General features: G+C 39.3%; 1 protein-coding gene across 2 annotated transcripts in view; it reads left to right on the forward strand.

Moving 5' to 3' along the window:
* LOC124777708 (sialin-like) overlaps positions 1-5,672 on the forward strand; it is a 150,359-nt gene extending 144,687 nt beyond the window's left edge. For both annotated transcript variants that reach the window (XM_047253204.1, XM_047253203.1), the window contains exon 10: positions 5,318-5,672. In XM_047253204.1, the coding sequence (XP_047109160.1) occupies positions 5,318-5,560 (243 nt within the window). In that variant the 3' untranslated portion in view covers positions 5,561-5,672. The remainder of the gene's footprint in view (positions 1-5,317) is intronic.
* Positions 5,673-14,459: the final 8,787 nt, after the last annotated feature.

Genomic DNA, 14,459 nt, shown 5'->3' on the forward strand with positions numbered 1-14,459 from the left:
TTGTTCCATCATGCATCACAATTTGCAGTTAGTTGCCTCCTGTTCCTTCTATTGCTGCCAGAGTAACCTCTTGAACATGTTGAATAAGGCCTCCCAGGCATACAAACTGAGGGCACCTTGTGTCCTTTCCTGTCCCTTGCTGCCATTTCCCTTAAGGGTACTAGACACAAAAAGTTTCCCCAAAACAGGTGAATGAGTTCCATTGGCTCAATTTGTTTTAGTGAAAGACAGAACCTCAAATTTGTTGCTTAGGTGGATCTGTACAACACCCTGAGTCCTCCCTGATTCCCATCCACCCTGTTGAAATGCCACTCACCATCAAGGAGCTCTTCCAACACAACTCAAAGTAGCTGCCAAACATTTGACTGTAGTCAGGGCAAGATCCTTGTCAACCAACACATTCTGTGTTAATAAGTCTGTGGTAGAAATTACTAGTTTCTTCAAACATTTTTGAGACTAATTATAGTAGTTAGCAAACTCAAAAACAGTTACCTTATGATAAATACAGATAGTATATAGGGCTACTCCTCTTTAAGGGAAAAATAGATGTAATGTGAAACTCGGGTAGGACGACAAGGGCTAGTCAAAAAGCAAAACACGCTTCCACGATTCGTGCTGGAAATTCATATAAAAGGCTGGCTACTATTGGTGAGATGCATAATCTAGACCGCAAGTTCTAGAAGACACAATAGTTCACTTGAAAATTATGCCAAAATGCCTAACGAGAAACAAACCTGATTGGCGTATGAGGCCTACAAAATTATTAGCTAGGTCACACACAGTGCACATAGAGGATAACACAAATAAGGTTTTAAAGAGTATTAACCACAAACTAATACAAAATGGTGCTATTGTCACTAAAGCCGATAAGGGAAACTTCGTAGTTATATCCACAAAGCAAGAATACATAGACAAGACTGAAGCTTTTTTTCAATGACAACGGGATATTTATGCTTAACAAAGACCCCACTATTACTCTCCAAAAAGAAATTAGAAGTGAGATCCAAAATACTAAAAATTTGATAGTTCCAAAAGAAGGGGCTGATGAACACAAATCCCAAGCCCCCTAAATTGAGACGTCAGTTTAAAGTTCATAAGTTAAATCACCCAATTCACCCTATCATTGACAGTACGGGAAGTGCCTATCATAAGCTGGTGAAATACTTGCGTACTAAGATTAAAGAAAGTTTTGTTTTTAGTAAAAACTATTCCGTTAAAAATTCCATTCATTTAGCTACCAGTTTACGTGAGGTATCTTGTTCTGAAGATCTATCATTTGACATAACAAGTTTATACACTAATGTACCAGTCGACCACACACTGCAAATACTAGAGTGCAATTTGAGTTGCAATAAAAAACTTTGGGATAAAGAAGTCAATAAGTTGATGCTGCTACGGATCATTTTAAAACACAACTACTTTACATTTAATGGGAGATGTTACTTACAACCAGCAGGTTTGGCTATGGGGAGCCACCCTAGCTGGGATTTTATCAGAAATTTTTATAAACTACTTCGTCTGATTTTTTTTTTTTTTTCCCCGTGACAGATTCTTAGGACAATACAATTTTACAAAAGATATGTTGACGTCATTCTATTAATCATTGATGATTCTCAAAGTGATGTAGACCATATTTTTTTCTATTTTTAATGAGCTTCACCATATCAGTTTTACAGTTGAGCGAGAATCCGATACCAGGTCATTAAATTTTTTTGGACCTCACTTTAACTGTGGTTGACAACAGCATTGAATTTAATATTTTTCAGAAAAATATATTTTCCGACAATATTATACCTGCAGACTCGGCCCATCCGTACGCCCTTAAGATGGCCTTTTTTTCATTCTAATATTAAGAGTTACAGCTGTCCCTCTTTCACCAGATTGCGTTAGAAACTAAACTGGTCACACTTGAGATTATTGCTATAAATAATGGCTATAGGCCTCAGTTGGTAAGACAGATGTATAACAAGAAAATAAATAAAGATATTACCTCTTCCACGCTAGGGGATGCATTAGATGACAAGTGGCAATGATATCTATCCCTTACGTAGGCAATATGTGTTACAAACTGGGGTGTTTACTCAGAGCGCATAATTTTAGTCACCTAGTCTACTAATAATAGTTTACATATGAATTTAATCCACTCCTTGCACAATAAGAGTGATAAACTTTCCCAATCAGGAGTACATAAAATTACATGTGGGGATTGTCCAAAATTTTACATCGGGCAAACGGGACGAGCTCTGGGTCTCTGGTATAAAGAACATATTCCTACTAGAAGCGGTGACGGTACTGAAGGCTCCACTTATGTGGAACACCTTGTGAAAATGGCTCATGCGCCAAGCCCTCCAGTTAATATCGAGTTACTTCATGCCGAGGTTAAGGGCTTAAAACTGGATGTTTTGGAAGAAATGCAGATCTTTCAGCATCTGCAACATGCTAAAGCCAGTATCCTTAACAACCAACTCCTACTAAGAAACAGAGAATTTTTTGGAGGTTTCGCACATTTAATTTGTTCTTCATACTTGTAAATCTGATGATCTGGGGATTTTCACATGCGTGCACTGATTGGTGAGCGCGGTTGGTCAAGCTGTTCATTTTCTTTCTTTTTACCTTCATTTTCCTTTTACGATGAAGGTGATTTTAGCCCTTTAAACACCTCACATTTTATCCCTATATCTTTGTTAGCGTGACGACTTTAGATTACGTCCCCCTCAGCCCCCCCCAACCACCCCCCGCCCCCAGCTAACTACTGGCTTTAGGTATTGTTTTTAAGAGTTCCTCCTGTTGTCATAGGTAGCTTCATATATGTTTCTTTCCTAGCATAAGCAACCGTGTGCGGTTATTTTTAGGTTTCATCTTCCATTTAGCTTGTCACTTATTCTATCCATTCCATTTTTTTATATACGTTGATCCATGGTTGGGAGTATATGGGCTATTTAGCCCCGACCCATGTATAAACTTCCTCATATTGGAACGCGCATGCGCATTCAAGTAACTTCCCTTGTCCTGCGCATGTGCGCAGGTAGCGGTTTGGGCTTGTAAATGAGCGACCATTTGTAGCTGCAGTTTATGGCGGGTCATGGCCCATCGAACATAGGCCGGTGTGAGGTGGAGCGTACACCATTAAGTTAAGTAGTGGTTTTGACTTAGTACATATGTACTGTTTGTGTTTTCATTTTCTTTTTCGTTTATAAATGTGTAGCTATGGTGTTCTTTTAATCATTGACAAAGGTCTTCTTTGGCACTTGTGGGTTTTATTGTTCTGAAGGAGGTGTAGTTATCTAAACCAAAACCTGGGTTAACACTAGGTGCTTTTTTCACAATCGAGGCAGGTTTTTAGTTTTTTTTAATATATAATGTGTTAATTTGAATTTTCTTAAGAAAGAAAACTGAATAGTGAAAAAGAAAAAAATCAGACCTTAAGATAAGAATTTTGTATGTCCATGTTGTTTAGGCTTCTTTAAATGCACACACACGCCAAAAAATATAAATGCTTGTAAATTCTTTCAAACCATACTGCAGTTTACAGTACATGCAGATGCATTTTTTGTAATTTCAGTGAATCAACTTCTAATACCATTTATTATTCCACATGCACTTCACTGAAGTAAGAACTGTCAGCACAGTGTATAACATCTCAGTAACTAATAATAAAGAATTCAAGTTTCAAAAATGCTAAATTTTCAAAATTTATTTTCTAATTTTATATAGCTCTGTTCATGATCTATGGACTATCTAATCTAGGTAGCTGTCTGAGATACCATATACTGACAATTTTGTTGATGCATTTGATCAGTTTGGCTACTTGAGCTTGTTTAAGTTTTAAAACTGCTTTCAGAATCTTTATAGCCTTTGCTAAAGTCTTCAGCATTGAGAGATAGAATGTTAGGCAGAGAAATATGCTTTGGGCCATCAGTCTACTGCTGATAAAACAAAAAAAGACATAATCAAACATGTTCTTAGACGAGCAGGTTAGAGTAGAACAGTCAACTTAGATTACATCATAAGTTGTGCTATCTGCATTAAACACACAAAAGCAATTTGGTTTGCATTGAGTTTTTAATAACATATCATAGGTGGCAGGGGTAAAATACAGGGAGCGAAAGGCTATTTACAATTTGTACAGAAACCAGATGGCAGTTACAAGAGTTGAGGGACATAAAAGGGAAGCAGTGGTTGGGAAGGGAGTGAGACAGGGTTGTAGCCTCTCCCCGATGTTGTTCAATCTGTATATTGAGCAAGCAGTAAAGGAAACAAAAGAAAAATTCGGAGTAGGTATTAAAATCCATGGAGAAGAAATAAAAACTTTGAGGTTCGCCGATGACATTGTAATTCTGTCAAAGACAGCAAAGGACTTGGAAGAGCAGTTGAATGGAATGGACAGTGTCTTGAAAGGAGGATATAAGATGAACATAAAAAAAACCAAAACGAGGATAATGGAATTTAGTCGAATTAAGTTGGGTGATGCTGAGGGAATTAGATTAGGAAATGAGACACTTAAAGTAGTAAAGGAGATTTGCTATTTGGGGAGGAAAATAACTGATGATGGTCGAAGTAGAGAGGATATAAAATGTAGACTGGCAATGGCAAGGAAAGAGTTTCTGAAGAAGAGAAATTTGTTAACATCGAGTATAGATTTAAGGGTCAGGAAGTCTTTTCTGAAAGTATTTGTGTGGAGTGTAGCCATGTATGGAAATGAAACATGGACGATAAATAGTTTGGGCGAGAAGAGAATAGAAGCTTTCGAAATGTGGTGCTACAGAAGAATGCTGAAGATTAGATGGGTAGATCACATAACTAATGAGGAGGTATTGAATAGAACTGAGGAGAAGAGGAACTTGTGGCACAATTTGACTAGAAGAAGGGATCGGTTGGTAGGACATGTTCTGAGGCATCAAGGGATCATCAATTTAGTATTGGAGGGCAGTGTGGAGGGTAAAAATCGTAGAGGGAGACCAAGAGATGAATACACTAAGCAGATTCAGAAGGATGTAGGTGCAGTAGATACTGGGAGATGAAGAAGCTTGCACAGGATAGAGTAGCATGGAGAGCTGGATCAAACCAGTCTCAGGACTGAAGACCACAGCAACAACATCATAGACATTGTATTTGGAGAGCTCTGCCTGTAGTGATATGGATAACCTGGTGGTAGATTGTGTATACACAATAATTATTATTATTTATATAACGTAACTGTTTCTTTACATGATTTTCTTAAATAGCTCTAAAATATTCCTAATGTTAAGTCTCCTTCAAGGAGCTACATTTCAGTGTTTGTTAGGAATTAATTTCTATGAACAATAATTTGTTGCAGCAATCATCTGAACAGTGGAAGAAAGTTTACCTTATATCAGCAGGCCTCCTTTTAGTTCCTGGCTTGCTGCACCTCTTCAAATCATCAGCTGAAGTACAAGAGTGGAATTTCCCAAAATCTATGGTGAAAGAAATGAAGGATAGTGTCTCAGAGAAGGATGTGGAAGCTCAGCAACGACTCACATCAGAACACAAAACTGAAGATCAGTGGGATAAAGAAAAGAAACAAAACCACAGACTGTGAAAAAGTGTAACATAGGCAAACCCAGAAATGAGACTTTGTGGAAGAGTGATTTTTATACAAATGCACCTAAAAATTTTAACAATTCCATTTTATACTGAGCCACTTTTTGGAAAGAAATATACCACTACAAGAAGTTTTGTACATATTGGTTTTATTTATTCTTTCACTCAACGTGTACTATATGTCCCATGATGATGGTCTCCAAGGATTGGAACATGTTATGTTACATTCCCTTTTGGATTTGCAGCACTTGTATTTTTTCTGCATTTACAGTTAAAATTATTGGATATTGTTATGCATCTTTTCCAAAATAGTGTTTTGCATAAAAGGTGGAATCTACATCCAATAAGTTAAGTTGTATTTTAACGGGCAGGTTAGATTAGATTAGTACTGGTTCCATAGATCATGAATATGACACTTCGTAATGATGTGGAACATGTCAGGTTAATAAAAGGTGTCTATACAAGATATTACATTACACAAAATATTACATGACACTTACTGTATCCAAACATTCATCTAATGAGTAGAAGAAGTTGCCATTCAGAAATTCTTTTAAATGCTATATGGCTGTCAGACTTTTGATGCTATTTGGTAAGTGACCAAAGACTCCGGTGGCAGCATAATTTACACCCTTCTGAGCCGAAGTTAGGTTTAACCTTGAGTAGTGAAGATCATCCTTTCTCCTAGTGTTGTAGCCATGTACACTGCTATTACTTTTGATATATATAATCTATAAAAAAAAAATTTAAAAAAAAATGTAACTTACCAAACGAAAGCGTTGGTATGTTGATAGACTCTTTGCTTTTACACATGTCTGCTTGTGTCTGTATATGTGCAGATGGAGGGTGTGTGTGTGTGTGTGTGTGTGTGTGTGTGTGTGTGTGTGTGTGTGTGTGTGTGTGTGTGTGTGTGTGTGTGTGTGTGTACCTGTCCTTTTTTCCCCCTAAGGTAAGTATTTCCGCTCCCAGGATTGGAATGATCCTTACCCTCTCCCTTAAAACCCAAAGCAGAGAATGAAAATAGGCTTAATAAGCTAATTTACTAAGATGTCTATCACCAAAATTTGCAATGACCCTAATAGCGTAAGTAGCTGACCTCAAACGTTTCAACAGATCTTCAGTGTGTTATTTCCAGTTCAACACCTCATCAATGCATACACCTAGAAATTTTGAATATTCTACCCTAGCTACCAATTTCTGATCGAAATCTATATTAATGGTGTCATTTCATTTACTGTGTCGAACTGTATATACTGTGTTTTGTCAAAGTTCAATGAGAGCCCATTTGCAGAGAACCACTTAATGATTTCATCAGTTAATTCTTGTCTGTTGGTTGTATCATTGGCAAAAAGAACCAGTTTTGCATCTTTGTGAATTTAGAATGGTAAATCATTAATATATATTAAGAACAGCAGAGGACCCAAGACCAAACCTTGCAGCACCCCATTCTAGATTGTTCCCTAGTTTGAGAAATCATCAGTTTTTTGCATACTATGTGACTTGCTTATTTCATGACATGTGGAATAATCGGGATGTTTGTGTCGCTCTGGCACAATATTTCGGCCACGTAACTCGTTGCCTTCTTCAGGTAGCACCTGAAGAAGACAATGAGTTACATGGCCGAAATATTGTTCCAGAGTGACACAAACATTCGGCAGTAGACCCGATTATTCCACATGTCAAGATCTCGCCAGGAAAACCCGAAGAGTTGCTTATTTCATCTTTCTGCACTCTTCCAATTAGGTTTGATTTAAACCATTTGAGTGCTGTCCCATTCATACCACAGTACTTGAGCTAATCTAGAAGTATTCCATGATTTACACAACCAAAAGCTTTTGAGAGATCACAAAAAATCCCAATGGGTGACTTCTGGTTACTCAGAGCATTTAATATTTCATTAGTGAAAGTATACATAGCATTTTCCATTGAGAAACCTTTCTGGAAACCAAACTGACATTTTGTTAAAGCTTTATTTTTACAAAGGTGTGAAGCTACTGTAGAATACATTACTTTTTCAAGAATTTTGGATAAGACAGTCAGAAGAGAGATTGGGTGGTAGTTGCTGACATCAGATGTATCAGTGGCTTAACAATGGCATACTTCAGTCTATCTGGGAAAATACCCTGCTTCAGAGAGCTATTACATATATGGCTGAGAATCCCACTTATATCTTGGGAACAAGCCTTTATTATCCTGCTGGAAATGCCATCAATTCAATGTGAGCTTTTATTCTTGAGAGAGTTTATCATCTTCCTAATTTCAAAAGGAGAGGTGGGTGGAATTTAGATTGTATGAAATTGTGTAGGTAAGGCCTCTTCCATTAACTGCCTTGCTTCTTCTAATGAACATTTATATCCTATTTTCTGTACAAAATTAAAAAGAAAGATTATTCAAAATGTTTTAGACTTCCAGCTTGTTGATTGTCAAGTTTCCATTCACTTCGATGGTAATGCCGTCATCCTGTACTCTTGATTCCCCTGTCTCCCTTGTAATAATATTCCAAATTGTTTTGATTTTATCAGAGGTATTAGGCCTAATCTCAGATAGGATGCACATGCTTCTGGACTTTTTAATAACCTTTCCTAATGTAACGCAGTAGCAATCATTGCATACTGTTCCTGCCAAGGTATACTAACAACTAAAAATAGCTTGTGATTGTGTTCTTTCATTACAAAATGTATTTACAGCAACAGAGATTTTTCTGTGGGCACAGTTACTATCTTTCCATCTATTATTAAGTAATACTTGTAAGTTCTTTCAAATTATACTGCAGTTTACAGTATATGCAGATGCATTTTTATCATATCTGTTTATCACCTTCTAATCCCATTTATCTCAACACACACTTAAGAACTGCCAGGGCAGTCTATAATGTCTCAGTACTAATAAAAAGAATTATTCGCTTTACTAAAAGAACAAATATGGCATCATAATATGAATACATTATCCACATCTTTTATAAAGATGTGAAACAAATACTAACAGAGAGATAGAGTGGCTGGCCAGTACATACCTCAGCTCAGTACAGCCGATAGATACACAAAAAACAGGACCGAAAATTTACGTTCCTAGCTTTCGGAACAAATGTTCCTTCATCAGGGAGGAGAGAGGGGAATCCACTTTCCCTTCTTCCCTTTCTTTCCCCCCCCCTCTCTTTCCTGATGAAGGAACATTTATTCCGAAAGCTAGGAACGTAAATTTTCGGTTCTGTTTTTTGTGTATCTATCAGCTGTACTGAGCTGAGGTAAGCACTGGCCAGCCCCTCTCTCTCTTTGTTAGTATTTGTTTCACATCTTTATATGAGCTACGTGTAGCTATGTGTAGCTACGTGTAGCTAACTGTTGAAAATAAAACATTTCTTATTTTGACTGTGGTTTCTATTTCGCGATCGATTGGAAGTTACTTTCTGGACGACGAGCAATTGATAAATTTCGAGACTGAGCTAAATGAACCCACAACCCGTACACAGCATAATTGGTACTTAGCAACAGTGTATTGGTTTAAATACTGCCTTGTGGCATTTGTTAAACATGAGCAAAAGCTTTTGACATGTGTGTTATTATAGTGGATCATAAATTAACTTATGTAAGCACAATTTATGAGAACAGGTGGACACCTGGGGAGATCGGAAAGGCAGGAAGAGTGTATCTGTTTGAATACTGACCTTGGAAATTGTTAAACATGGGATATCAGTGTGTAATTTACTTGATGTTATTCTCCAAAGGTGTCTGGAATACTGGGAGGAAATCAGAAAAAATTTAACACAGAGCTGCAGCAAATTGTCAAAAGAAAATGTAAAAAGAAATAAATTATTTGTATGGGAGGAGAGGGCGAGCCATTCAACGTGCTTGGGAAGGCGAGTGCTGGGTTTTATTGCATACAAGTGAAGTAATATTCCTTTTATTTTAGACTTTAATAGCAAGTAACTTTACTTGTGTCTTAGAGACGTCTGATTCCTGTTTCCTGGTCGCCATATGGAGCCCTTTAGGCAGATAGCGTTCAGGATTGAAAAGAAAGCCAATGTGACACTATATGCCTGCCGGGGGACTCATTCGAGATGTGGAGGCGGCCTTGCCTGCTGCTATTGGGCGCGCAAGGTGCAGTCGTCTGCAAGTTATGGCTCAGGTCGGCTCTAACGACACCTGTTGCATGGGTTATGAGGCGATACTCAGTTCTCACAGGTGGCTGGTGGAGGTGGTGAAGACCGCTGGCCTCGCGCGCGGGGTGCAAGCAGAGCTCGTAGTTTGCAGCGTCGTTCCCAGAATTGATTGGGATCCTTTGATGTGGAAATGAGTGGAGGGTCTCAGACAAAGGCCCCGTTGACTCCGTGACGGTCTTGGACGCAGATTTCTAGGCCTGCATTATCACGTGGGGATTTGTAGGACTCTCCTTGACAGGTCAGGGTGCACTACGCAAAGGAAGCAGCTACTCGGGTAGCAGAGTACTTGTGGAGTACACATACGGGTTTTTTAGGGTCTAATGAACACTTGCCACTCGATATGAAGCAAAGGAAGTCAAACTGTGTTCAGAATAGACACTTGGACTGTCACAGTTTTATAAGTAAACTGTTGAAGTATTCGTAATAAAGTTCCCGAATTTTTTGCCCTCCAGGGAAGTTCTCACACTCAAATTGTTTTTAGGACCGAGAGCTGGCTGAAACCCGAAGTGGAAAGCTCTGAGATATTTAGTGAGTCGTGGGACGTATATCGGAAAGACAGGCTAGTTCATTGCAGTCGACAAAAATGTTGTCTCTATTGAGGTCGAAGTTGAGTGTGACAGTGAAGTCATCTGCTCGCGTGTAACAGGCGTAGGTGAAACCAAGTTAATTGTTGGATGTTTTTACTGGCCACCCTATTCTGCTGGGACAGCTCTAGTCATACAAAGGAAGTCCACAGTCAATAGCGCATAAATATCCAGATCATGCAATATTGGTTGGAGGCGACTTTAACCTGCCGAGTATGGAGTCATTGCAGGGGTACACTCAGACAGTCATGGGAAATACTTTTGAACACGTTTTCCGAAAATTGTCTTGAGCAGCTAGCTCGGCAGCCCATGCGCAGTAGAAATATCTTAGACCCTGTAGCTACAAATAGGCTGGACGTTAGCGATGATATAGCAACTGTGACTACAAAAGTTAATAAATCGGGCAAGAAGGCTAGGAGAGTGTTTATTTAGAGAGAGCAGATAAACGGTTATTAGTGTCTCACTTAGGCAGTGAATTGGCATCACTTACCTCCACTAAAATGGTTGTAGAGGAATTATGGGCACAATTTAAGCTGATTATAAATCATGGTCTGGAGACTTATGTGCCCAGTAAGTGCATAAAGGATGGAAAAGGTCCGCCATGGTTTAATAACGAAACTCGGCGGATGCTGAGGAAGCAGAGGCTGTTGCACTCTCGGTTCAAAAGGGAACGCATAAATGACGACAAGGAAAGGTTAGTAGAGATTCGTGCGTCTGTGAAAAGATCTATGAGCCAAGCATACAACAACTACCACCGTCACACCTTAGCAAAAGATCTGGCAGAGAACCCGAGAAAATTCTGTTCGTATGTAAAATAGCTAAGCGGGTCTAAGGTTTCCACTCAATCCCTTGTTGATAAGTCCGGTGTGGGAGCCTGAAGACAGCAAAACGAAAGCTGAAGTTTTAAATTTCATGTTCAAGAAATTGTTCACACAGGAGAACCGTCCGAACATACCATCATTTGACCATCGGACAAGCCGGCCACTGTGGCCGAGTGGTTCTAGGTGCTTCAGTCCGGAACTGCGCTGCTGCTACGGTCGCAGGTTCGAATCCTGCCTTGGTCATGCATGTGTGTGATGTCCTTAGGTTAGTTTGGTTTAAGTAGTTCTAAGTCTAGGGGACTGATGACCTCAGATGTTAAGTCCCATAGTGCTATGAGCCATTTGAACCATTTGAACCATCGGACAGACTCCCATATGGACGTCATAGCAATAAGCATACCTGGTGTAGACAAACTAAAGGATTTGAAAGCAAATAAATCACCAGGTCCGGATGGAATCCTAGTTCAATCTTACGAAGAGTACTCTACGATATTGGCCTCTTACTTAGCTTTCATTTATGGTGAATCTCTCCAGTATATAAGAAACGTAAAAGAATGGACCCGCGAAATTACAGACCAATATCCCTAACTTCTCTTTGCTGCAGAAAATTTGAACATATTCTCAGTTCAAATATAATAAACTTTTTTAAGACCGAGAAGTTTATGTACATGAATCAGCGTGGTTTTAAGAAGTAACACTCATGCGCAACTCAGCTTGCCCTTTTGTTACATGACGTACTGAGAACTATTAATGAAGGGCAACAGGCAGATACCATATTTCTAGATTTCCGTAAAACATTTAACGCGGTGCCCACCTGCAGGCTGTTAACGAAGATACGAGCATATGTGATAAGTTCACAGATACGAGACTCTGAAACAATTGCATAAATAGCATTGCCTATCTAATTGGTGCTCTCCTTTCGGTATGGTTGCAACTTTGGCGGATGCCAAAATTTAAACATTAAATAGCTGCATATGACAGAGAGCATCCAGGAGTAGAAACATTTGGTTAAGACTTAATAAAACTTTGCAACACCCTTTAAACCCAGCAGATGGTGTGGTGAATGGCAGCTAGCAATAAATGTGGAAAAATGTAAGTTAATGCAGATGAGTAGGAAGATCAATCCTGTAATGTTCGGGTACAGTATTACTAGCGTCCTGCTTAACACAGTCAAGACATTAAATATCTGGTCATAACGTTGCAAAGCGATATGAGGTGGAAAGAACATGTGAAATCTGTGGTAGGGAAGGTGAATGGTCGACTTCGGTTTATTGGGAGAATGTTAGAGAAGAGTGGTTCACCTGTAAAGGAGGCTGCGTATAGAACGGTGGTGCGACATATTCTTGAGTACTGCTTGAATGTTTGGAATTCGTGCCAGGTCGGATTGAGGGAGGACATCGAGGCAATTCAGAAGTGGGCTGCTAGATTTGCTACCAGTAGGGTCGAACAACACACAAGTGTTACAGAGTTGCTTCGGGAACTCAAATGGGAATCCCTGGAGGAAAGGCGATGTTCTCTTCGAGAGATAGTGTCGAGAAAATTTAGAGAACCGGCAACTGAAGCTGACTGCCAGAAGTTTCTACTGCCGTCAACATACACTGCGCGTAAGGACCGCGAAGATAAGGTATGAGAAATTAGGGCTCATATGGAGGTGTACAGATAGTCGTTTTTCCCTCGCTCTATTTGCGAGAGGAACCGGAAAGGAAATGCCTATCAGTGGTACAGGGTACCCTCTGCCAGGTAGCGTACAGTGGCTTTCAGAGTATCTATGTACGTGTAGATGCACTCTGAAACAACTGCATAAATAACATGGTCTATCTAATTGGTACTCTCCTTTCGATAGCAAAATTTAAACATTAAATAGCTGCATATGACAGAGAGCATCCAGGAGTAGAAACATTTATGTAAGACTTAATAAAACTTTGAAACATCCTTTAAATCCAGCAAGTTTCCTAAAAGCCTAAAAACAACTGCCTTTAATAACTTGAAACGTCCCCCTTTGAAGAATTATACACGACTGTCCTTAAACTGATACACAATATTTTTTTAGCGCAACGCAATCTGACTTTCAAAAATCCCTACAAAAGAATGGCCCTGACTAACATTAACCTATAAGTTTCACAAATCACTTACCTCACAAAAATCTTCGCTACTCAAGCTACTGCAATACAGCGAGCGCCACTACTGCCAGCTAAATAAAAGATTCAAACTACTGAAGGCACTAACTACTGATAAGGATAGTTAGCAAATGAAAGATATTAATAGAGAACAAACAATGTATTTACCTTAATATCATCAAAAGTCATAATACATATAGCAGTTCATCACAAATTACAAAACTCCGCCATCTCTCTCCCCACATCCACCACTGCTGGCGGCTCACCTCCAACTGCGCAACGCTACGCGCTGTTCACAGCCAGCTGCCTAACACTACAATGGCGAGTATTACAACAATGCAAAGCAGCCACAGACTGCACACAGCACAGCCAGTGATTTTCATACAGAGGTGGCGTTACCAATAAAAAAACCTAAACAGCCTACTTACAAACTTAATTGAACTTTTGATTGATAGAGTCCTTAAAATGTAATCTTTCAAAAATTTTGTCGATCAGCGCATCGCACTTTACACAGAAAAAAAGGCAACACAAACAGGTAACCAACAGAAGTCAACACTGGACAAAAATAAGTGACTACTGGTCAACATTAACAAGAAGATTGGTTAGTTCACACGCAACAATTCCACTACTCTTCCGGTAATTAAAGTTACTCATAATATGACCTCCGTCGGATTTAGACAGTGGTCAGCACACCACCACTAAATAATTTGGGCTACAGCACCTGTTTCTTAAAATCCAGTAATAACTACACTGAGGTGACAAAAGTTGTGGAACACCTCCTAATATCGTGTAGGACCTCCTTTTGGCTGTTATAGTGCAACAACTCGACGTAACAGGGACTCAACAAGTCGTTGCAAGTCCGTGGCAGAAATGTTGTCCCATTCTGCCGTCCATAACTGTGAGAGTGTTACCAGTGCAGGTTTTTGTGCACGAACAGATCTCTCGATTATGTCCCATATGTGTTCTACGGGATTCATGTCGGGCGATATAGAACCCAAATCATTCGCTCGAATTGCCGAGAATGTTCTGTGGTCTGATGACATGATTCATTATTATCCATAAAAATTCCGTTGGTGTTTGGGGAGAGGAAGTCTACGAATGGCTGCAAATGGCCTCCAAGTAGCTGAACATTATCATTTCCAGTTAATGATCGGTTCAGTTCGACCAGAGGAGCCAGTCCATTCCAAGTAAACACAGCCCACACCAATATGGAGCC

This window comes from Schistocerca piceifrons, chromosome 2 (assembly GCF_021461385.2).
Source record: "Schistocerca piceifrons isolate TAMUIC-IGC-003096 chromosome 2, iqSchPice1.1, whole genome shotgun sequence".
NCBI lineage: Eukaryota > Metazoa > Arthropoda > Insecta > Orthoptera > Acrididae > Schistocerca > Schistocerca piceifrons.